Genomic DNA, 24,656 nt, shown 5'->3' with positions numbered 1-24,656 from the left:
AGCGATTTTTCAACATTTTCATAATTTTCTGCTTTTTTATAAATACCAACCAAAATATGCATCACGACAGCACAATAGGGTTTATTCTTGTTACAGATTTTATTATATACGTATTTGATATCATAGTCATATTTGTAATACTATATCATTACAATCATGGGTACAAGTGTAAAAATAATCTTGTTTCATATTCACTTTTGTGAACTTTTTTCAACGGAAAATACCCATAGTGAAGATTTTTTTTTAATTTTGAAAAAAAAAACTGTTTCATGGATTTTTTTCCTGTTTTTCTTGTGTATAAATAATTGTATTGTGAACATAAATATGCTTAAAAATATATGGGTCACCAGGCTAAATTTTATGTTAAGACCGCTTGAATACAACACCTGTCGGGCGAAAAATGGCACGAACCTGACCAAATTGATAACATATATATCTGCTAGAAGTTAAAAAAGTTTTAACAAATCTTAATTCTTTCTATAATTGAATACTTAATAATATGAAAGGATATATTATTTTATCAATACAAAGTTAATTGTCTAACATTATATGAACAACACTGTCTTTGAGCTAAAATGCGCTGTCAAAACACAGCCACAAAAATGGCAAGATACATGTCAGGCATGATTCATGTCAGTTCAACATAAACCAGTATCAACATTTGATTACTGATAAAACTTATTAAAAATGGTTATTTTATTCAAGATTCTTCATATTTTAGATTGTCTGCCACATGTTTCAACAAATGTTGACTTCACTTCAATTTTCCATAGACAGTGTCGGCTGTGCAGAAAGATGCGCATAAAAACTATAGGAATTCCTTTTAACATGGATATAAAACATTTTAGGCCTTATGCGATACCTGTTAGTTATATCAATAACATCAAATTATTTTCATACAAAATCAATGTAAATAAGCAAGTAGGCACATGATAGAATCATCGACCTTCCGCAAGCAAGATAAATGGCTTTCTCTCATGAAAGAGAAGTTTAAAACTAACCGAAAGTAGTGAGGAGCAAGTGATTGTAACTCATTGATATTAACCACTTGGCCACGGAGGCACCTATTGATATGTGTTATAAAAGTTGATAATTTACAGTAAGTAAATGGCTACATTTTTTACAGTTATTTACAGTAAGTAAATGGCTACATTTTTTACAGTTATTTACAGTAAGTAAATGACTACAATATAACTAAAGTGATTTTTGTTACCGAATATAGGGTTAGGAAAAATAGTCTGCCATGACAACTTCAAATTTGTGCTTAAACGTGGCGTTTGCGGCCGGTAAAAATCAAACAATGATTGAATCATACAAATTAATTAACATAAATTATTGTATAGAAGTTTCAATTGTTAGGCTGATTATTGCATGGATTGTTTTAGCAATCTGCAATTCATTAATTTAAGCGGGTTATTTCAGCAAATAAAATAAAACTTGAATAATTTTCATTAAAGAACAAATAAATATGTTGTCTAGGGAAAACGAAATTGGAACGATAGGACTGATTTCTTATTTATAGGGAAGAAATCTTGACATGAAATACCAAGAAAGTACTCATTTTAACATATAATTACTTCTGTTATAAAGGGACAAATCACAAGATGGACTTCATCATGTATTATTTTTAACAGAAAAGTACGTATATCAAATACGAAGTAAGAAAATTAATCATAATTCAATAATACAACGTGTCTAGGGCAGGTAAGAATGAAGGTATGTTTAATATCATGCTAGAAAATTATTGCCACATACTTTGGTAAAGTTCTTCTTATTATTAAAATCGACATATATAATAACGACAGTAATAATTATTATCTTTATTCATCCATATTAATACATTACTTTATATATACACGTTCATTAGTGCATCCAAACAGACATTTGAAAGTTATGAAAGGGATTACGTGACTGTGTAAAACTGCAATAGTACAAAGGCAATGCGTTCATGTTAAAGAAGCAGATATATTATTTGACTGAGATGACAAGCAATCATACAGGTCATTACTATAATCATGTTATGCGTTTTATCCATGTACAAGGTGAGACGAATATATACCATCAGGTAAACATGGTAAAAGTTTGTATTTTTATACAACGTTATAGATAAAGGCAACATTCACTAAATTTCAAGGTAGTAAATTTAAAACCCTGGGGTATTGCAATATATTTAGAAGTTAGTTGTTTGATCTTACAATGCAGTTGCACGTACAAGTAGGTTATGTCAAAAATGCTTGTGTCATTATCAATGAATGAAATGATTATTCTTTTTTAAATAGTTGAACAATATGAATATTGTTCATCGGAATAAATTGTATTTTCTCTACTAAGAGAATCTAGCATTTAACGAAAATTAATATCAGCAATATCATATCAGCATTGTATATGAATGCAAAACTATCAATGTCGTACTTTTCTTGTTGATGCACTGGTTATTGTTCTTGTAAGAACGAACTTTTTTCATCCTTTGTAACCTTTGATCTACAGATTGTATTTCTGAAACCAATATTGTCTATTCAGTCAGATGGTTGAGGAGCGTGTATTTGCTAGACCACATCACACGTTTCTTTATGCATAAAATAGCTAACTTAAAGTTAGTTTAAACACATTGTGGTACAGAGAAGATACTTACTTGATTTTGTTAACTTAAAGACCTAGATTTTGGCAGTGGGCCAAGGGATTTCTGTCTTCACCAGAACAGTTGGGGGCTAATGACCATCACAGTATGGTTCCAATAAACAAGGGTCATTGTTTATTGGAGAGACATTCTACCTTACAAGTGTATCATTTTGTGAGAAGGGGAAACAGTGTAATCAATTTAATAATTATTGATAACTTTTAAAGTTATACCTATTTTTGGCTTTTCTATGTAAAGAAAAAATATTTGTTGATCAAACACAATAATGAAATAATAAGAAACTTATTTTCACAATAATAAAATAACGAGAAACTTTCTTTAGGAAATAAGCAAGTTTTTTTATTCAAATTCTGTCTGGAGAATTGTGATATTTCAGAAAAATGTGACTTTCACTCATCTAAAGCTTGCAGAATACTGTTATTAAATAAATTTGTCTAAAATTAAAAACAAAATGTGCATTTCAGTGTTACAAAGTAAAGCATTAAAAAAATACACATTGGGCAACTTACTGAAATTGAAAAATCAGAATAGATGGAAGACAATAATTTGATTTTACCCAGTAGTATTATATTCAAATAATGGTGAATGCATGTATACGAGAAAATCATTTTCCTATTCTTTTTGTAAGTATTCTATATAGATATAATGGAAGGATCACTTTTATCAATATGACCTTTTTAATAATAATTATGATATCGGAAAATATTGTTTGTCAACGCAAAGAACTAATTGAGTTCTCACTATACCTGTGTTTTATTATCATTATTATTTTCAATGTTATTACTTGTCTTTTATTATTTTATATGTAATATTATATAATAATAGTAATGATAATAATAATAATTATTATTATTATTATCAATATAACATTAGAATAATAATTATTATTATTTATATAATATAAAAATAATCATAATTATTATTATTATTCTACATTCACTGAAGGAAAATTAATTTCTTTCAACTCCAATGCACACATCTTCATGGTCTAGTTGTGACCCCTGCTGTGCTAATTACCCTCTAATCAATTACCGTTACATAATCGCTGATAAGCAGCAGATAAGATGGGAGTTGTATATTGGAATTGGGGGAGGGGGGCACTTATATAGTAGTGGATCTAGGTCTTTAATCAAAACTTAATTCAGGGGCCGTATTCATAAAGCATCTTAAGTATAAGTTTTGACTTAAGTTGAAGATTTACTTAAGTTTGTGTTGATTTCAGCTTAAGTCTAAGTAAAAAACTTAAGTCCTATTCATAAAACAGCTTAAACTTAAGAGACGTAAGAAATGACTTAAGTCAGAAAACAAAAAGGCGTCGTGAGTACAATTAAAGTGTAGTTTTTCGGATAAAAGCACTTTAAACATAATTGTGCATGTTGTATCTGTCTGAAATTAATGTTGTTGTTTTTTTTAATGTTTTCGTCCACATTAAAGAGAATTCCTATAGTTTTTTTTTCCTTTTATAGAATTTTTTTAAATTCACATATATGATAGGAAAAGTTGTGCTGAAAACAATGAACAAATAAAAACAATAGGTCACCAGGCTTGTTTTTGTGAAAAATTGTTTTAAACACACCCACTGTTGCTGAAACTGCTAGCGATTTTTCAACATTTTCATAATTTTCGGCTTTTTTATAAATACCAACCAAAATATACATCAAGGCAGCACAATAAGTTTTTTCCTTTTTACAGATTTTATCATATACTTATTTGACATCATAGTCATATTTGTAATACTCTATCCTTACAATAATGGGTACAAATGAAAAAAAAAATATTGTTTCATATTTATTTTGTGAACTTTTTTCAGTGAAAAATACCCATAGTGAAGAACATTCTTTTAAATTTTGAAAAAACTCTTTCATAGAATTTTTTCCTGTTTTTCTTATGTATAGATAATTGTATTGTGAGCATAAAAATGGCTAAAAATATATGGGTCACCAGGCTAATTTTTATGTTAAGACCGCTATAATACAACACCTGTTCGGACGGAAAATGGCGCGAAACTGGCCAAATTGATTACATGTATGTCTGCTTGAAGTTAAAAAAAGTTTTAAAAATTCTTAATTCTTTCTATAATTGAATACTAAATAATCTGAAAGGTGATAATGTCTTATCAGTACTAAGTCAATTATTTTACATTATATGAACAACACTGTCTTTGTACTAAAATGCGAATTGTGAAAACACAACCACAAAAATAGCAAGACACCTGTCAGGCATGATACTTGTCAATACAACATAAACCGGTATCAACATTTTATTACTGATAAAACTTATCAAAAATGTTATTTCATTCAAGATTCCTCAAATTTAAGACTGTCTGTAATATGTGTTAACAAATTTTGATTTCAGTTCAGTTTTTCATAGAAAGTGTCGGCTGCGCAGAAAGATGCGCATAAAAAAACTATCGGAATTCCCTTTAAAAGCCAAGAATTACTTATTAAGTTGTTTCATGAATAACAAATATACTTAAGTAAAATAAATTTCTTACCTAAGTAATACCTAAGTAAAAAATCAATTTCTTATACTTATACTTTAGATGCTTTATGAATACGGCCCCAGGTGTGCTCTGTGGAGAAATTCACAACACAAAACGGACAAGTCTTTATAATACAGGCTGTACCAAATCGAAAGTAATTGTTCTTTTACATGCCAATTATTCTTACAAATTGGTTTCTGTAGTAATGTTTTTGTCTTCAGGTTGTTATTTCCATAAAAAAGGCAAAAGAAATCGTAATAACGTTTAAATTCTAAAACTTGTATAAAATGTTATATAAATTATACTGTTTAAATCGGAAAAATATAAAATATATGAACATTATGTAATTAAACGAAAATGGTTGCAACTGTATTACCATGGAGTAGACACCGCATATAGACAGGATACTGATAAGACATTTGTGCGAGTTGTTTGAGAAATTCCATTATGAACTAATATAAGAAGCTTCCTGTTTCAAGAAGGTAGTAAAACAAGATAGAAAATCATTATATTGCAAATAGAACATCGATGTTTGTTTGTCATGTGTGTTCTTTTCAAAGTGGCATACCTTTCCTCTCTGTTGTTTATGGATAAATATATGTAGCTGTAGGCATGGTTGGAAGGAAAATACGTTTGATATTTTGCAGGAAATCAGACGTTACGTTTAGATATTTGTTATTTTATGAAATGCAGCAATACATCGTTCACCAGCGACGTCAAAATATCGGCAAAAATTTGCAAATTTATTTGAGCGATGCGCCTCTGATCTGTGTAACATTGTTGGATGTGGAAGTGAAGGTATATATGTCCAAATAATTATAAAAGGCTTAATGTCAACGTTTCGAACTATTATATATTGTACTTAAATTCCCAGTGTAGTATATAACAGTACCACCGCAATAGAGATTTTTATGTTTAATTTGTTACAACAATCCCCACAATGGTTTGAAGGAAATACTTGACCAACGAAAAGTGCAGTAATTAGAGAAAGTTCTTAAAAAGAAACAAAAATAACATTTTTCTGTTAGTACTCGTACTCATCCGGACACATACTGAAGGAGTCGAGAGTCTTCCTGGCTACTCGTCCAAAGGCACTTTTTTGTTCAGAATGTTGAATGTAAAATAACATTATACTTTATCATATTAAAGACTGCCTGACCGGAATCAGAGAGGCCCTCTGTGTTACGATTGTGCATTCATGTATAATATGAAATAATGCAAAACCACCAGCTTCTGTAATCCCTATGAAGTAAGTTCAGACCTTACATATCACAAATGTTCGAGCAATATCTCATACTTGTTTGAATCTTGGCTCTGTTAAACGAAAACGTACACTATAAGATTATCTAAAATTCCACAAAAGAGGTAAGGCTAATAGCAATTTTATTTTGTTTGATTGAGTTCTTAAGATATATAAAACTTAGAATACATTCTCCTTAAGTGCTTAAATACGAGACGATGCGTTTTATGACTCCATTAAAAGTTTAAAATAACTAATCTGTAGTATAAATCAAACACCGCTCTTTTTGTATCTTTTGATCTTTTGACATACTAACAGATTTTTACACTGCCTCCCTTTAAAACAATAAGACAAAACAGGATTCCAGTAAGATGTCATGGTCCACTCCAATTTGCCAGCACTGTTGTGAGAATGATCTTTGCAATTTGCAGTGCAATGTTACAGCTCAGACTGAAACTGGAGTAGAAATAGTTGTTGAGAACAAAATAATTTCACTTACAAATAAATTAACAGATTGCTATTTCTAATTAGAAAATAGAAACATTATACAAAAATACAAGTTAAAATAAAACACAAACATTTACGACATAGTGTATTAAATCTGACATTATCTATAACAAAGTGCATGTGTAACATGTTATACTGTAAGCCGTGAACTGTGTTGCGCACAGTATCAACATTTTATTTTCTTCTAGTTTTGCTTTATTTTCAGCGACTTTATATTTGAAATTTCTCCAGTCAGATTTAAGCTTGGAAAATGGAAATGTCAAAATAAGTACGAATAATTGACTGATGAATATCAAAACACGGAGCTAGAACTGCTAAATATATTTTCTCAGTTTGATAACTTACTCTGACATTATTTACACTTACATCGATTTCTTTTGTACAAAGTATTCATAATGGTTTGTATCTTTAAACAGGCAATAACCAAAACCATGTTTCTTTTTTACCATTTAGCACTTTACAATGGAGATAAATGCTAGTGCAAGGTCGGAAAATCCATTCGTTTATATGAAAATCATTTCATAATCTGCAACTGCGTGAAGTCGGTGTAATAGTCTATGACGACATGTATTGAACGAGTTTATGAGTTGTTTACTGATGAAAACATTTTCGAAATTGATCAGTTGACTCTGTTATAGGTAATAATTATGTATTTTCCGGTTTACACTGAATAATCTATCTTTCGCGGCGCGACCCAAAATATGTTCAGTTATAAATTTTCTTCAGATTATTTGCAGAATATTCTGAAATGGTGTGTAAACTATTTTATTAGGACTCGATATTTCACCTCGTGCTTAAACTGTTCTAATAGTGTACATTCCCAATATGTATCTAACATGTATTTAGAAGATTTTAGACCTATGCGATACCTGTTAATTATATCAATAACATCAAATTATTTTCATACAAAATCAAATTGAATGTAAATTAGTAGTTATTAATGGATTAATGCAGGCATATATACCTACACTATGGACTACCTACAAAACGTACAAAGGTGTTTCTATCCTAGAAGGCGATGTTTTGATTTAGAACTATTTTGTTTCCTACCTTGTTATGTTCCTACCACAATAATAATTGTATATGAGATTGTTATTATTGAGCAAACGCTTTCGTTAGACTTAAGTCAAACCGACATAATTTAAGGTTTTAGTGCGACTTTCCAGTTTTTAACAGTGGCGGAAGACCATAAGTTGACATCCAAACAATATTATAAATAAAAAGAAGTCACATGGTAGAATCATTCCGTAAGTAAGATAAATGGTTTTCTCTAACCCAAAGCAGTAAGGGGCAAGTGACTGATATAATCCACTCGGCCACGTAGGCACATGATGATTAAAGTCATAAAAGTTGATTATTTACAGTAATATAAGTAAAAGGCTACAATTTAACTAAAGTCAATTTTGTTACAGTTATTTACAGCAAGTAAATGGCTACAATATAACTAAAGTCATTTTTGTGACCGAATATAGCGTTAGGAAAAATAGTCTGCCATTTAACTAAAGTCATTTTTGTTACAGTTTCTTTTTTCTTGCATACCAGACGGGGATTTCCGGTACTTTTACCGGTGCTGGAAAACTCCATCTTACACCCCGGGGTGTAAGATGACTCTCGTGCTGTAAATGACGTATTACGAACTGCATATATGTAGAAGATTTATGTAGTAATTTATATTTTATTTAAAAAACGAAATAAAAATTCAATACCTTGACAGTTCCTATTAGTTCCTGATAGTATATTTCTCGATTCAAATCACGTTATTTTATCAAAAATTCATAACGTTACGCTGCAACTGATAAAACAAAACCGGAACTAAACATTATTATTTGTTTTGAAACGTCATGACGTCCTTCCTGTTTACGGACGTTGGTTTCCCGCGCTTTGTTTAAATACACTGCTATAAGAAATAGTTCTAAAAAGAAAGCCGTTCGATTGATTTTATTTTTATTATTATCTCTTGAAATCGATATGCAAGAAAAAGATTTTGTCACTGGTTATAGGTGCAGATTGAAATATCCGCCTCTCGGGTAACTGTTTAGGCGGTAACTCGGCAGGGAGCCTCGTTACCGCCTAAACAGTTACCCTCGTGGCCGGATATTCCCATCTGCACCTACAACCAGTGAAAGAATCTTATAATCTGCCATGACAACATCAGAGTTGTGCTTAAAGGTGGCGTTTGCGGACAATGAAAATCAACCAATGATTGCATCATACAAATTAATTAACATAAATTATTGTAGAAAAGTTTCAGTTGTTAGGCTGGTTATTGCATGGATTGTTTTAGCAATAATCCGCCAATTGCATCTTCCCTGTATTTCCTGTATGTCAATATCATTGGTTAAGCTCTGGCTTTCCGTTAAACGTAAATTCCTCTCTACGTTTTGTGAATGAGGATCCCCGAAAAGGAATTCCAATCGTTGTCGTTTGCAAACAAATGCTGACTTGTTATCCAGACTCTCTGGTCTCTTAGCACGGACACAACGGCGCTGAATGATGTACATTTACCATCCCCAGCATCTGACGGTGTTCTGTATTCTCCGCTGGCAAAGGACTTTCCTTCGATTGTAAGAGTATATTCTGCATTCTTTCCTACCACAGTACAAATTTGCCCATTGAACTGATAAAGTCCACTGAATGGAGCAGTAAAGAGTCCATCTGTTTGATTGTAAGCTCCCCCCTCATTTAGTAATATATTAGTAAATATAACAGTGTGACTGTCGGATATTCCTGTGGCAGAGTACTGATATACATTAAATGCAACACGAGTTTCTGAAATTACAACAATAACAGAATAAATGAACTGCCAATGCAATTCATTAATTTAAGCGGGTTATTCCAGCAAATAAAGTAAAATTTAAATAGTTTTACTTAAAGAACAAATATATATGCTGTCTAAGGAAAACAAAATTAGAACGACAGGACTGATTTCTTATTTATATGGAAGAAATCTTGACATGAAATACCAAGAAAAAACTGTAAACATATAATTACTTCTGTTATAAAAGGACAAATCTCCAGATGGACTTCACCATCTATTACTTTTAAAACAGAAAAGTTCGTTATACGAAGTAAGAAATCATAATTCAATAATATCTAAGTTACTTTTACGAGTATGATATAAGGTACAGCTGAATTCTTTCTACGTCACATCACAATTCTATTGCGTGAAAAGTCCTTTTTGTGCATTCCTACATTAATTACATGTACAAGCAGGTTTTCGTAGACAAGACATTTCTTCCCTACCGAGAGGGGCACTTGCCATATTTATTGTCATAGGAACCTCACTTTGATATTGAAATTTTATTAAAATCCCCGAATTATCTTCAAATCATCTACTATCTTAAGTCCGATTTCATGCGTTTTGAGCGTTAACAAAAGATCTATCCTTTACGAACGACTTACACATGTATGTACTGATAGATAGATGAACAGTAGATAAGTGGATCACATCACATCAAATAAATTAAAACGTTCTACATATTGCTTTCTGTCTATGTCCAGGTTTTCATGAAAAATTCTTTTGTTCTTTAAATTTATAACAGAATCCTTTATTTGTTATTGACAAAAGGAAGAACGGGCACATAGACGAACGGATGGACAAAAGGAAAAAATAAAATAGTGTACATTATTCATATGAAAAAAACTCTTGTAGTTTATAATATGTTATCGGTGAATCCACTTTTTGGTCATATTTTGTTGCCATAACAATCACATTTGTAGCCATAGCAACAAAAAGAAAACGTACATATTCTCATATTCTCAATATTGCCATGCAAAAATATTTCAAGTTTCATGAAAAAAATCTTTTACACAGAATGCACCACTTGTGACTAACAGGAGGACATACAGCTAGACAATTGTGTGGGAAAAAAACAGAGAAAATTGCCTTCTAGCTTTCTTTCATTTTTAGCTCGACTATTCATAGAATAGTAAAGCTATTGGACTCGCCCATGCGTCGGTGTCCGCGTCGGCGTCTGCGTCGGCGTCCGCGTCCCGATTTGGTTAAGTTTTTGTATGTAAGCTGGTGTCTCAGCAACCACTTGTGGGAATGGATTGAAACTTCACACACTTATTCACTGTGATAAACTGACTTACACTGCACAGGTTCCATAACTCTATTTTGCTTTTTTTACAAAATTATGCCCCTTTTTTGACTTAGAAATTTTTGGTTAAGGTTTTGTATGTAAGCTGGTATCTCAGTAACCACTTGTGGGAATGAATTGAAACTTCACACACTTATTCACTGTGATAAACTTACGTACATTGCACAGGTTCCATAACTCTATTTTGCTTTTTTACAAAATTATGCTCCTTTTTCGACTTAGAATTTTTTGGTTAAGGTTTTGTATGTAAGCTGGTATCTCAGTACTCACTAATTGGAATGGATTGAAACTTCACACACTTGTTCACTGTCATAATCTTACATGCATAAAGCAGGTCCCATAACTTTATTTTGCTTTTTGACAAAATTATGCCCCTTTTTCAACATAGAAATGTTTGGTTAAGTTTTTGTATGTAAGCTGGTATCTCAGTATCCACTTATGTTAACGGATTGAAACTTCACACACTTGTTCACTGTCATAATATGACATGCAGTGCAAAGGGTCAATAACTCAACTTTGCATTTTACAAAATTATGCCCCTTTTTAAACTTAGGAGTTTTGGGTTAAATTCTTATATGTAAGCTGGTATCTCAGTACCCACTAATGGGAATGGATTGAAACTTGACACACTTGTCCACTGTCATGAGCTGATAAGCACTATGCAGGTTCCATAACCCTATTTTGCCTTTTTAAATTATGCCCCTTTTTCGACTTTCGTATTCATTCAATCGACAAGGCTGTTGAATAGTCGAGCGTTGCTGTCCTCCGACAGCTCTTGTTTATGAAATTATCTCTTTTGCTTTTTATGCTATCACAGAATCTACTTCGTGTCATGTGTTTGAAATTTTTTATTGCCAAAACAATTACATTTGTTACCACAGGAACAGAGAAAATGGGAGTGCATATTCTGAAAACATCTTGCACTTTTAAAGTTTTCGCAGGATCCCATTTTGTGTGACTTACAGACTAACGGACTTTAAAGGGGCCCGGTAGTCGACTAATAAATGTCTGTTAGAACTCGTTAAATCACATTTTCGATAAACTGTACAATTACACGCTTGATTGCCGTTTCTAAATATAGAAATGTTTTAGGTAACTTTGGAGGCGTGGCCCTTTCAAAAAAAAAACAGAAAAAGGCGAAAAATGAATACACGTTTTAGAAACAATTCTCAAGAGGAGATACAAGCAACTGTCTATTCTGTAAGAAAGAGAAAAAAACAAGGATAAATATCAAACAGGGAATGCCACGTTCCAATAACACAGCCTCCCCAAATCGAAATTCACAGCACACACATGTACACACTGCCAACACACACACTCACATACAAAGGAAACACACGAGTACAAAACGAACAAATAAAGGAACACAGTGGGGCTCCGCCTCGGAACGGTCAATGGCAAAACACCACTGGGGAGTTAAAACCGGTTTTTTTTAAATACCTTCTCGCAGAAGTGTCTTTAAATTACTGCTGAATTTTAAAACCAAATAGAATTACGATATTAAAAGTATTTGCAAAATATTTACGCAATTTGTAATAAAGATAGCCTTGTTGAAGAAGTTTATTTGTAATATATTGACGTTCATTACTTACGTTCTTACGTTCATAGAAATCCTCAACATGACTACACGCTGTGGAAAATCGAATTGAGAACGATATACCCTACAAGATGTAACTTGAGGTACACTACTATCGAAATGGGGAAAATTTACAATTGAAGACTAAGAAGACACGAATGGAGGTGCAACATTTGAAACAAACTTTAAATCTTAAATTGCTTAAAACGTGTTCGTTTTTCACTTCTACCCTTAGCATTGTATGTTATAATTTAAACGACAAGTGATCTTATTGACATGTTTGTGCTTCTTTCTAAAGTTTGTAAGTGTCAATAAAAAAATTTAGAAGGACGAAATTTCTACTTGAAACCACTTGAGCTTTATAATTTATCATCGGTCCGATATATCAGTTTTTATAGTTTCAAGTGCCATGAATACAGCCAAAGTTGGCTTAATCACATACATGTACATTGAATAACACGGATGAATTCAGTTTTGATATGTCACGGTGTAACTTACATAGTCGTAAAATGACCAAAGATCCTTTACATTGTTTCAGCGAATAACATTATGCTTTCTGCATATCAAGATCAAACGATGAACGTTATAGAATAATGCGATAACATCTGTGATCAAATGAAATAAAACCTTCTTTTTGACAAGTAAAGAGGTCGTTCATTTACAGAAATCGTGTCAAGCGAAATATATGTCCCTTCGATATGATAGTTTTTAAAAGGGAGTGCCATGTTATGTTTGAAAGGAAAATAATACCACTGCATGGCTCTCTTCCACAAATCTCTGCTTGCATGTTATCCCCTTCGCAAGAACTACCAAACACAGAGGGTCTAGGATGAGTACAAATTCTTAATCTTGACTTAAGTCCAACATCGCAAGAAACACTGCAACTTCCCCAACTTCCCCAAGCTGACCAACTTCCGTCTGTAATAGAATAAGTCAGTGTATGAGGTGCACCTAACATTGATATCTGAAATTATAGGCTTTCAAATAACAATGGCTATATCTTAATTGTCTCAAAAGCAAAGATGCAAGAATACAGCAATTACTCAAACTGAAAAGCCAAAACTGATCTTATACGAATGGTTCCTCGAATAGATGTATATTAGACGTGCTTTCGTTATTACAAATCTAGTTAGACTGATTTGTTAAATGACTAAGACTTCGGTGATTAATATTTACTTAGTTACAATTAAAATGTACATTTATCTGTAATATAATCGACCTTTATGATTGCTTCAAATACATTGTAGTTCCAATTGATCAAATCCCTTTTCGTCAATCCGTTGTTTATACTGTAGTAAGAACGTACTTGCTTTAAAAATCAATATTCGAGTTCAATGGAATAAATGTACATAGATGTACTAGAAGAAGGTCTTAGCATATAAAAAAAAATAAGTTGATTCTCATATGAATATTACGTCGAGAGTCTTAGTTGCGGTGTTAATGTTAAGGCTTTTCTGATATTTAGCAAGATAATTGAGGTGATATGGGCCATGATTGCATTCCTGAGAAGGTGATAGGAAAAATGTTCACCTCGGGATATATGAATACCGACCGAGACATCAGCAAGGTCTATATTCATATTTTAAAGGGTTAAAAATTTTCATATCACCCTCTCAGGAATGCAATATTTGATTTTTTAAACCGAAATGATATAAAGGTCAATACATTTACTGGAAAATCAACATAATGATTTGAATGATATATTAACATTAAAATGCAATGACTAACCAAATAATGAAGACAGAATTAAGGAGTCTTAACTTGTTAGCACTCAGGTGGCGACTATTTTCACATGCGCTGAAAATAACGATTTTGCGCATGACATATAAAATCACTGGGGGATATGACATATTAATCAAGTTAAACTAATGGGAAATTTGCATTAGACATTTATGTGAGGTATAACAATGATTAGTATTTCATGTTGTTACATATTTTTTGTTGGATAAATTTTACATATTTAGTTTATTTCGGTTTTTAAGACACATTTTAAAGGTATACTACTAGACCCAATTTCTGATTTAAAAATATGTACAGTTTTATAAGTAGTTTAGGTAAGCATAAAATCAACATGTTTATGTGTATTCACAGTTATGTATTAGGGTTTATATAGAACATACTTGATAAATGTATAGCTTAACATAGTATAAATATGTTCTACCGCTAAAACTGGTTGTTTTTGTTTTACAAACGACTGTTACTGCATGGTATTTAATTATGAATGTAGCTCTACATACACAATACATTATTATTTTTTGTAAAGTTTGATGACGATTTTCGTCACTTGAAGTAAAAATCTAAAGATTGTATAATTTAATAGAGAATCTTTAATGCTATATTGTCAAGCACAACATACCATTTACAGTGAAAACAACCAAGTGGACGATGAAGAATTATGTCATGGTTGACCTCATCACGCATGTTTTATGTCACATTGTGACGTCGATCTATGTGAAGCATGTCAAAGTCAGGGTTATATTTGGTGTCATTAATCAAAAGTCATTACATATTGGTATTATTAGATTATGGAATTGTTTGATACTTTCGTTAAAGCCATAATGGTTTTGTCTTGGTTACAGATGTAAGCAGTTGCAAGACCTACTTGAACAAGGTCCGGGCATGCACAATCTGTGTTCGCTATCTTCACCAAGGCACTGACGACCATGCCCTAATGGAGCAGGACTTGAACAGTTCCGATGACGTGTCTGCAGTCCTACATCGCATGTAGTTGAGCAGGTCTCCCATGATGCCCAGTCACTCCAGGACCCGTCTACTGCCGCCTCGACTGTTTGCAGAAATTACTTGGTTAATTTATTAAATTAAAACAGTATTTAAAATAGGAAACATTATCATGAAATTTCAAAAAGCTTAAGTATTGGGTATATAAATAGGATTATAAAACTAATCGAGAAAATGCCAATAAATTTGATCCAGATATAAAAGAGTTTAAAGGCACTAAACTCCAGATTTTGGCAAAAAATGGTCTTTATTTAAAACTGAAGTTTTGTAAAATTATGAACATTAGCACATGAGTTTTTGCTTCTAAACTTTCCTGAAGAAAAAAAAGCATGCCCGTGATGGGAATCAAGCCCGGGTCGCCGCGGCAATAAATATTTACCTGCGGTCTTGACCAATGCACCACAGACAAATATGTAATTGACGGTCTTTTGATATAAAGCTTTATAATTAAGGCAGTTTACCTCCGGTACCCCGTTACAAATGCTTGAAAGTGTTAGTATAAACAACAAATTCTTACGTGTTTCCATAACATATATTCTGTCAGTAACTAAGTGTCAAGTCCTTTTTAATAAATATAGCAATAGTGTTTATATCTAAATAAAAATATTTTGTCTTGTCGAACGATCTTGAGGTCAGAGCCTTTAACAAAAATTAAAATTTTAATTAAACTTCTCGTCTTTTCTACTTCCTTCTATGACGTTATTAAACAAATTATTGTATTTATTAACAAATAATTTGTTGTTCATAGTATCTTTCCGGTTAAAACATGTACAGTAACAATAACTTATAAGTGATAAAACTTGGTATCAGTTAACAGCGAAACCTTATGGCAAAATAGGCGATGCATATCAAAAGTAACAAAGGTTGCTGTATCCTCGTTTAGTTTTGTCATTTTATAATGATTATACCCTGTAATTCATTCTCCATATAATATATTTACAGGGTTGTAAGAAATCGTGAAATCAAATTTTATTCATGAACTGATTTACAAGTTATACAGTAGACTTGTACACAGCATATCATTGTTATTTCAACGGGAATAAGCGATAGCATGTTATTATGTTATAGGTGCAATAGTTTAAGATATCTACCTGTACGCTTAGCTGCGAAAAAAGAACCTATTCATGAAAAAAAAAAATAACGCATTGTAAGCGTCATCTACATATTACATTATGTGCTTGAAACAAACGAGTAATGTTTAATAAAATTCAAACATTGATGTTTGGTTTGTATTTCACCGAAAGCAAAGTAACAAACACAGTCTTCGTCAAAGCATGTCTTCACAGCATATAAACCGCTTATACACACTACCTGAATTTACGAAATTAATAATAATGAACAATATTCATGCACGATTATTTTGTGTTCACTTGACTGTATATAACATACTTCTTTGTAAGGAATATATCCACCGTCTACTGACAACATGTGTTCGAAATGAATTGTGTAACCGTTAATCGCCAGAAAATCAACGGGGATTATGAAAATTGTGAATGAAATAAATGCCAAAAAGTAAGCTGTTTTTCTCATAATATATTACAGGTTTTGTCATGTTTAAAATGTTTAGTATGATATGTGAACTTTTCTGGGAAACATGAAACTTGAGTATTAAGGTGGTATCACAATTTGAATTTCCGGTGAATGACAACCAAAAAAAGACAGTTGTTTACAAAAAAAAAAAAAAAAAAAAAAAAAAAACAACAAAAAAAATAAAAAAAAATAAATAAAACAAAAACTTTCAGATTCACACTAATATTTTTCTTCATCCATCAGAATAGTGCCCTCATTACCAAAAATTATAGAACTAAAACAATAGACATTATTATGTGATTCTAATGTTTCTAACAGAACAATTTCGAAATTTATTGTTATGTTACACACTACAATGTACTAACACGATAGTTGCAAAACCAATGAATATATAAAGCATTGAGAGATAAAACTAATTATGACAGAAAACTAATGACAAAATTTTACAAGTGGTAAACGACTCATGACCTTATTAAAAAATTAAATTTAAAAATACTGAAACGGTGACATGATTTGATATGAAATAAGCGCTATCATCAAAATGCTCTGTTTTGTTTGCTATAAAGAACAAACAAGCTTGTAACAATGTCCATGATAATCATTAACTTACCTCTCAAATGAATGGTAAGAGCAATGACTAAAGAAACACTGCTCATTAACACACTCGCCAATACAAATATAAGTAGCATTACTTTCTGACACGTCGTGCAGGTGGCCACTTTAGAAGAGTCGATCTTCTGTTCTTCTTGTGGTGCTGTTTGAAGTGTCTCACATTTTTCACTAAGTCCTGAATTTGGTTTTTCAAGAACTGATACAGCAATGCCTGTATTTTCATATATGTCATCGTCCACTGAAACTGTTTCATAAAGTTCTAAGTCAGCCTGTTCTCCAGGGTCGTTAGTGCCGTTTATGTATATATTTTTCTTTAAATATGTGCCTTCCATGCTGCTGAAAACAACCGAGATTTCACATAGGTATGTTAATGTTCCTTTTTGCCTAATTAATTTCCATAACTTATTTATTACATTTACTTCCTTGAGCATTGTTTTAGTCTGTGGTTACATGTAGTTTTGTTAAATACAAAGAGCAGCGTTAAGTAGCATTATGCTTTTTATACATTTCACACAACTGTTTGATGTTTAAAGGAAGTTTGAATAAGAATGTAATATTTTATTAATAAAATACGTGTTTGTTAAATCAGTAAAGTACTTAATAAATGAAGTAGTGATACATTTTTTGACAGCATCTTTCTCGATCTTAGTACCAGTGAACAAAGGAAGAGATACCAGACTTAAAATTGGTTATTTTTAAAGCTTAAACCTGTTTGTATTTGTTCAGTCGCAACATCTTCATCTACATTAAGTTTGATATGAATGTTCAACTTCTAAAAAACAAAAATAAAAGGGGAGACCCGTGCCAAATGCAACACGTACTCGGGCAGTTTATCACTTTTATAATTTGATTTGTAAATACTTTTCTTTAATAAGAAAGTGAATATGAAAAGAAGCTGATACCAAAGGACACTTTTACGAAATACTTGGGGTTTTTTTATTGAGGTTTCAATTTCGCTGGTCTTTTCTAGAAAAAAAGCAGGCGAGGCTTTTCAAAAGTATGTAAGAAATACAGTGTTTTACCTTTTAAGGTACAAATTGAAAGCGACACGTGTTCTCTCACTTAAAGGTATACTCGAACCAAATGTCATATTTGAACATATGAACAAATACTACATACAGTTTATGTAAATCATAAATTAGCATGTCAATATGTGTTTAGCAGCACTATGCATTAGGTTTTAAAATAAATTATACACAATTATACGTAGTATAAATATGCACCTAGTCTACCATTAAACGACTGTTACTGCATGGCATTGTATCTCTAAATGCACGATCATATTATGCATTTTAAATTAGTAAAGCTAATTTCATTTGGTCAAAATTTTCTAGATTGGAGTTAATATCTAAAGTTAAAATATTTCAGTGTAAGAGTGCATTGGATATCTTTAAATTTTAGATTCACTACTAATAAGAGACCCTTTCCATAAAACCAATACTTCACTGCAGCTTAACGGTGATTATATAAACGTTCTTAATCGTGGTATATTTAAGTAAGAGTACAGTGTTCCTTTAGGGTCATCACCTCCTCTCTGATAGCGGCCGAGCGCGAAGTAAGAAATAGCGCTGCTGAAACAAGAAATTACGATTGCAAAGCGCGTGACCACAATGGCGAAACGCAAGATCACGGTTGTGAAGCTCCAAATTATTGTACAGTTTCGCCATCGCGATGTCGCGCTTCGCCATCGCTATTTCGCGCTTCGCCAGCGTATTCTCACTCTTCTCGCTTCGTGCATCTCTTACTATAGCGATATGCGAAGCGCAAGACGACGATGGCGGAGAGCGAAGTCAGGAAATTCAAATTATTTCGCGCTTCGCCATCGTGATCTCATGCTTCGCATATTGTGTTCGAATGACGGAAAAGTGCGACATCACGAAGGCGAAGTGCGAAATTCCGATGGCGAAATACGAAATCACGATGACGAAACGCAAAATCACGAAATTAACGTAATTTCGCGCTTTGCCATCGTGATCTCGTTCTTTGCTAACGTGCTTTCGCGCTTCGTCATAATGCAGGCAATATGCGAAGCGCGAGATCATGAAGGCGAAATTGCGAAAATTTCGTGATTTTGCACTTTGCCATCGTAATTTCGCACATCATGCATCGCTAGTGAGAGTGATCAATAAAGGACGAAGTGTGAGGCCGCGACGGGGAAGAACGAGGTCACGGCGGGCGAAACTGTGAAATAATTTTGCACTCCGCCATCGGGATCTTGCACTTCGCCGTCGTGATTTCGCGCTTAGCGCACGGCCACTATCAAAGAGGCGATGGTCCTTACGGAACACCGTATTAGAGTCCTGATAATTAATTCGAGTAAAAGTCAAATTTATCTAGTGAACTTGATAGGCTATAACGTGCACATGTGATTATGCCCCTAATAGGTCAAAATGGCTACATGAATATAACTACCTTCTATCATATAAATCAGAGAGTCAATACAACGAGGTGAAAACTTTTGCTTTAATTAGTTAATAAAATAATGAATATTTAAAATGTTTAATGATTTTGGGAAGTCAGGAAAGTTATCGAACATAGCAGAGATCTGTTGTCATTCAACAAAATAATGGCAGAACCTTTTTGGTGTCTTAACATTTCTTAAGTAATTTGATTATTGATACGTTTTGCAATTGGTTTGAATGTTTCTGTTTATGGATTGCTTCATTCTGTATGAAGAATATTAACCGTTATAGTATAAGCTAATTTGGTACAATTTCTATACATTACAAGAAAAGTGTTTATGAAACTTAAAATAACAGTAGCAATAATTACATTTTCACAATATCACAATTTTGAAATATTTTAATGTGCAGTATAATCCAGTCAATCAAGGGAGATCCTGATTATTTTTGTGATGTGTAGTGTGTGAATCGTAAATGTTGTTAATTTTACATAACATGTGTTTTGTGTATTGCTTTACAGCATGGTCATTTTAATACACTATGTGATCTGAACATTTCATATATAACATATGACTTCAGGATTGCATTTATATGGATCACAGCGCACACTATATTATGTATTTTATCATATTATTATTATTATTATTGTACATATTATAATATATGTCAGTGTATATGAACTTGAAATATAGGTATGTTTTCAAGTATAAAATCCATTTGCATTTATTACATTTAAAAATATATATTTAATTATTATCACTTTCATAGTAAGTGGTTAGTAACCTCACATGAAGAGTAAACTCTTCTGAATTAATATGTTTTCAAAACTTTCTCTGCAAACTTATTCAGTTAATTTCTTTTCAGTTTAGTTTCAAAATTACAGAAACTATCTTAGCGAGTGAGGTGTAGACTCAACTTTATGCATCACGTACTGTGCATAATGCTACATTCGTTCAAGAAAATGTTAAGAAATTAAACTCATTGTCTTGGCCTAATATATGTCACTGTCAGTTTGTAACTAAATACTTCTATGTCTCTTTTTTTCATGCAAATCATGTATAATTACCGTCATGGAAATACAAAAGAAAACTGTTATTCTGTGGCGAGTATTTAAAGACTTCTTTCCATCAGGCTTTCAGCAATCCTGTTTTTCCACGTCCAAAAGCGGAAATAATTTGACCAAAATACATGCCAGAGTTATGGGACTTGACCTAGTGAGGCTGGTTATTGACATATTAAATGAGAAAAAAAGTCTAATAGATATAAAATGCCGAATTAATTCGCTGATTGGGAAAAAAAGCCGAATAGTGAATTTCAACATGTTCTTAAGATACAAGGGTCTTTTCAATAGGAAAGCATGTAGCACATCCAAATACCAATAAGCATTGCAAGTATGGATGTTCTGTGTTGTTTACTTTTTTCAGAAATTGATCTGAAAATATTCATTATTCGGTATTTTATGTTTGCTTTGGAAAAGGCGGGAAACACTAAAAATCAGTTTTTTGCCTCTCCTGAAAACCACCTTTTTATTTTTCGGGAATTTCGATCGACACCGTCGAAATGCCTTAAAATGGCAGCTATACGTACTTGCATGCAAAACCTTGACTAAGGTGTGGTGAGTACAATAGCTCGGACTACTCTTCAAATAATCGAGCTAAAAACGTTTCTCGCCATAAATATTCGTAAATTAGAAGAATTTGCTTCGCCAACAATTAATAATAAAATGCACGCGAAACTATTGTAACTGTATATGAATAGAGAAAAAGATACAACAGTTTCGCTTTCAGCCGTCGATACAACTATAATTGAACATTTTTGGCAATTGAAATTAAATACCGAGTGCTTTGTTGAGACCATCCCTGATGTCACGCAGAAGAATGTGCTAGCATTGAATTATAACAAAAATACTTTACATGTAAAAATTGTCACGCAAGACTTTGCTTTTATCCCATGTCAGTCAGTACATCAACTAGTGTCATGAGGAAACTATGTGTAATTAGAAAAGTAGGGCTATAAATTGAATAGGCTGAATAAATATCTTTATTAACAGACCACAATAAGTATTAATAACGAACATATTTGCAACATTTTTGAAGGCTAGGATAGTTATGATATGATCATATTTAGATTAAACTGGCAACCTCTTCATGTCAATGTTATACAATACATTGATCAATGCATACTAGATTAATGACGGTGAAACATACTATTACCTATATACTAGTATACACGGCGAGAAAATATTGAACGAAATGCATTTTAGTCAAATGCATGTTAGCAATTATGTATTGGTCGGTCGTGCGTAAGAATAGTATTCTAAGTCTCCTGGCTTGAGTCTCAGTCTAGCTGGGTATTTAATTGACATTTTGTGCCAATGTTGGGTTGTGGCAACTATATTTGCTCCCAGAATAGTCTCATAATATTTCTCATACCGCGTAGAAGTTTGGGGATTACGTTCTATTTAGTGGGATAAAATGTCAAGGACCTGATCATCAATCAGACAAATTACATACCTACTAAAGTCAGGGCTAGCACACAGAGCAGAAGGATAGTCAATGAGAGATCTATACACTTGTCAGTTATATACCTAATTAAGACAGCTGTTTTCTAAAGAAATCCAAGTGTCAAAGTGTAAAAAAAATGCAGCAAGACTAGGGCTTGAGCACAAGGCCTTTGGGGTTCTATCAGATGAGCCACAGACTGATAAAATAGAAAAAGTGGAAACTCGACGGGTAAACCTGTCAGCTTACATTTAGTTTTATAATGATAATTTATACTGTGAAATACTCCTCTGTTGCCCTTCAGATTGAAGAGAAAACAATGTAATCTCAAAGCACAACCATTGCCCAGGTGTTCTTTACGAAATGGCATACGTTGAGAAAAACAACCAGCAAAATCAAGACTTGAATCTGAAGTCTCAGAATACCATTCAGCTTGGTTTGTCAACTGTTACCTGGCGGCCGAAACAACTTCTTCTCAAATATTTATAGCAAACTACCATACTGCAAGACTAGCATCCGCAAACTTATACTGAGAACAAAAATTTCAGTAACTGACTTAATGTGATGCATCACCTTAATACATCTGACTGGTAAATTTATGGTGTCCTTTTCGTCCTATGATAAATTGAAAAATGTCCAATTTCTCAAAAAAGTTTCAGGTAAAAATCATTATATTCGGAGCCAAGCATTTGAACACCTTATATTTTCATTTCAATGGATCTTTAAAGTGATTTCTTTTTCAGTGACAGGTTTGTTATATGTTCAAAGGATATATTTTTGTATAATATGAAATGAAATGTGGTTTAAACAATGATTGGTAAGGCAACCCGATATAACTAAGCCAGATATATGACTGGAATAATATTACAAGATTATGTTCTCGCGTCACGGACACTACAACGTCACGGACACTACATTTTGCATTAGATCGAGCTTTCAATACAAGTGGTCAGAATGAAATAGATACTATTCTGTCTGTCTGGGACACAATATTCCACTGAATTTAAAAACCAGCTTCTTTTGAACGCTGCATTATTTGGATCTTCCAAAATTGTGTCACGGACGCTACAGCTTTTCGGTGCATTGTACAGCTAAGAAAACAAAAAGAAACCCTAAAAATAATTGGATTTTCCATGTTTTTTCCATTTAATATATACATAAATAGATTTAATAACACAGGATGAATGATTCTATACAGATGGTTTTGTATATTGTTAAAGTGAAAACGCGAACGAACCACAGTTTTTATCAAAAAAATGTTGTTGTTCCCTCAATTTTTAACCGGTTTTCATAAAACAAGCGGCAAAATAATTTCAAATGAATTATTATTTAAAATATATGATGCAAAATTTACAGTAACTACTTATTTATTCAACACATGTTGAAAATATATAAATTGTCAAGTGCAACAACATAAAAAAGAAAATACTCCATTTTTTGACCAATTCTTAGGTCGTGGAAAATTATTACCGATACAGACACTTCATATACCATTTGAACACGTCACAGTTTTATAAAACAAAAGTTTTTGACACATTTTATATAATAATAATAATATCACGGCATAATTATTGCAAACTTTATTTTGAAAATGGAAAATTACATTTAGAGCCAAAAATATAATAAAATAATACCTGACCAATAGTACATATTAATTAAAAGAAGTGACTCGATTGTTACCTCCAAAACATCAAAATAAGTAAACTTCAGAGGACTTAAAATTAACAGCGAATGGATGTTTTAATCTCGGTAACACTGGAGGAGGCATCACCAGTCCTCCATATTGTAACTTTATAGCTACTTGTACACAGACAGATGTCCAATATAAATATAAACCCTAAAAGAGTATGTAAATGCAACTCGGAGAGAAATTTATACATTTTACACTGGATTAAACTGCATCCCATCCATGTTTATAACACAATAAACAGATGAAGACAGTTAATTGTTTTCTTTAATTTCAATACTTAATAGTATATTTTTACAGTTAATTTAGCTATATACTTAAATTTCATTAACAATCGTGGTCGTTTTTCTCAAAATATGCAATACATTTCCCTTTAGGAACAGATTTCTCAAAACTAGAATAAAAATATTCAGTATTTTATCATCGATGCAAAAATTTTGTTTGTTTGTTTGTTTTGGGTTTAACGCCGTTTTTCAACAGTATTTCAGTCATGTAACGGCGGGCAGTTAACCTAACCAGTGTTCCTGGATTCTGTACCAGTACAAACCTGTTATCCGCAAGTAATTACCAAATTTCCCCGCATGAATTATCAGAGGTGGAGGACGAATGATTTCAGACACAATGTCTTTTATCAAATCG

The 24,656-nt window shown here is 32.3% G+C and overlaps 1 protein-coding gene across 1 annotated transcript; it reads right to left on the bottom strand.

The window, feature by feature from the left end:
* Positions 1-8,962: 8,962 nt before the first annotated feature.
* LOC123547973 (thrombospondin-1-like) lies at positions 8,963-17,844 on the bottom strand. The gene is made up of 4 exons (XM_045335216.2): positions 17,426-17,844; positions 15,149-15,331; positions 13,297-13,464; positions 8,963-9,636 (listed from the first exon to the last, which is right to left on the bottom strand). Exons 1-4 carry the CDS (start codon positions 17,757-17,759, stop codon positions 9,242-9,244), a joined length of 1,080 nt encoding a protein of 359 aa, XP_045191151.2. The 5' UTR covers positions 17,760-17,844; the 3' UTR covers positions 8,963-9,241.
* Positions 17,845-24,656: the final 6,812 nt, after the last annotated feature.

The sequence above is a fragment of the Mercenaria mercenaria genome, chromosome 9 (assembly GCF_021730395.1).
Source record: "Mercenaria mercenaria strain notata chromosome 9, MADL_Memer_1, whole genome shotgun sequence".
NCBI lineage: Eukaryota > Metazoa > Mollusca > Bivalvia > Venerida > Veneridae > Mercenaria > Mercenaria mercenaria.
The sequence above is the reverse complement of the archived record's forward strand: the minus strand, read 5'-3'. Positions and strand labels throughout refer to the sequence as shown.

Excerpts from the sequence above, each read along its gene's own strand:
- LOC123547973 (XM_045335216.2), bottom strand. The coding sequence starts at position 17,759 with ATGGAAGGCACATATTTAAAGAAAAATATATACATAAACGGCACTAAC. Across the intron at positions 15,332-17,425 it reads TCTTACCATTCATTTGAGAG|TCGAGGCGGCAGTAGACGGG; the intron begins GTAAGTTAATGA and ends TTCTGCAAACAG. Across the intron at positions 9,637-13,296 it reads TGGAAGAGAGCCATGCAGTG|AAACTCGTGTTGCATTTAAT; the intron begins GTATTATTTTCC and ends TTGTAATTTCAG.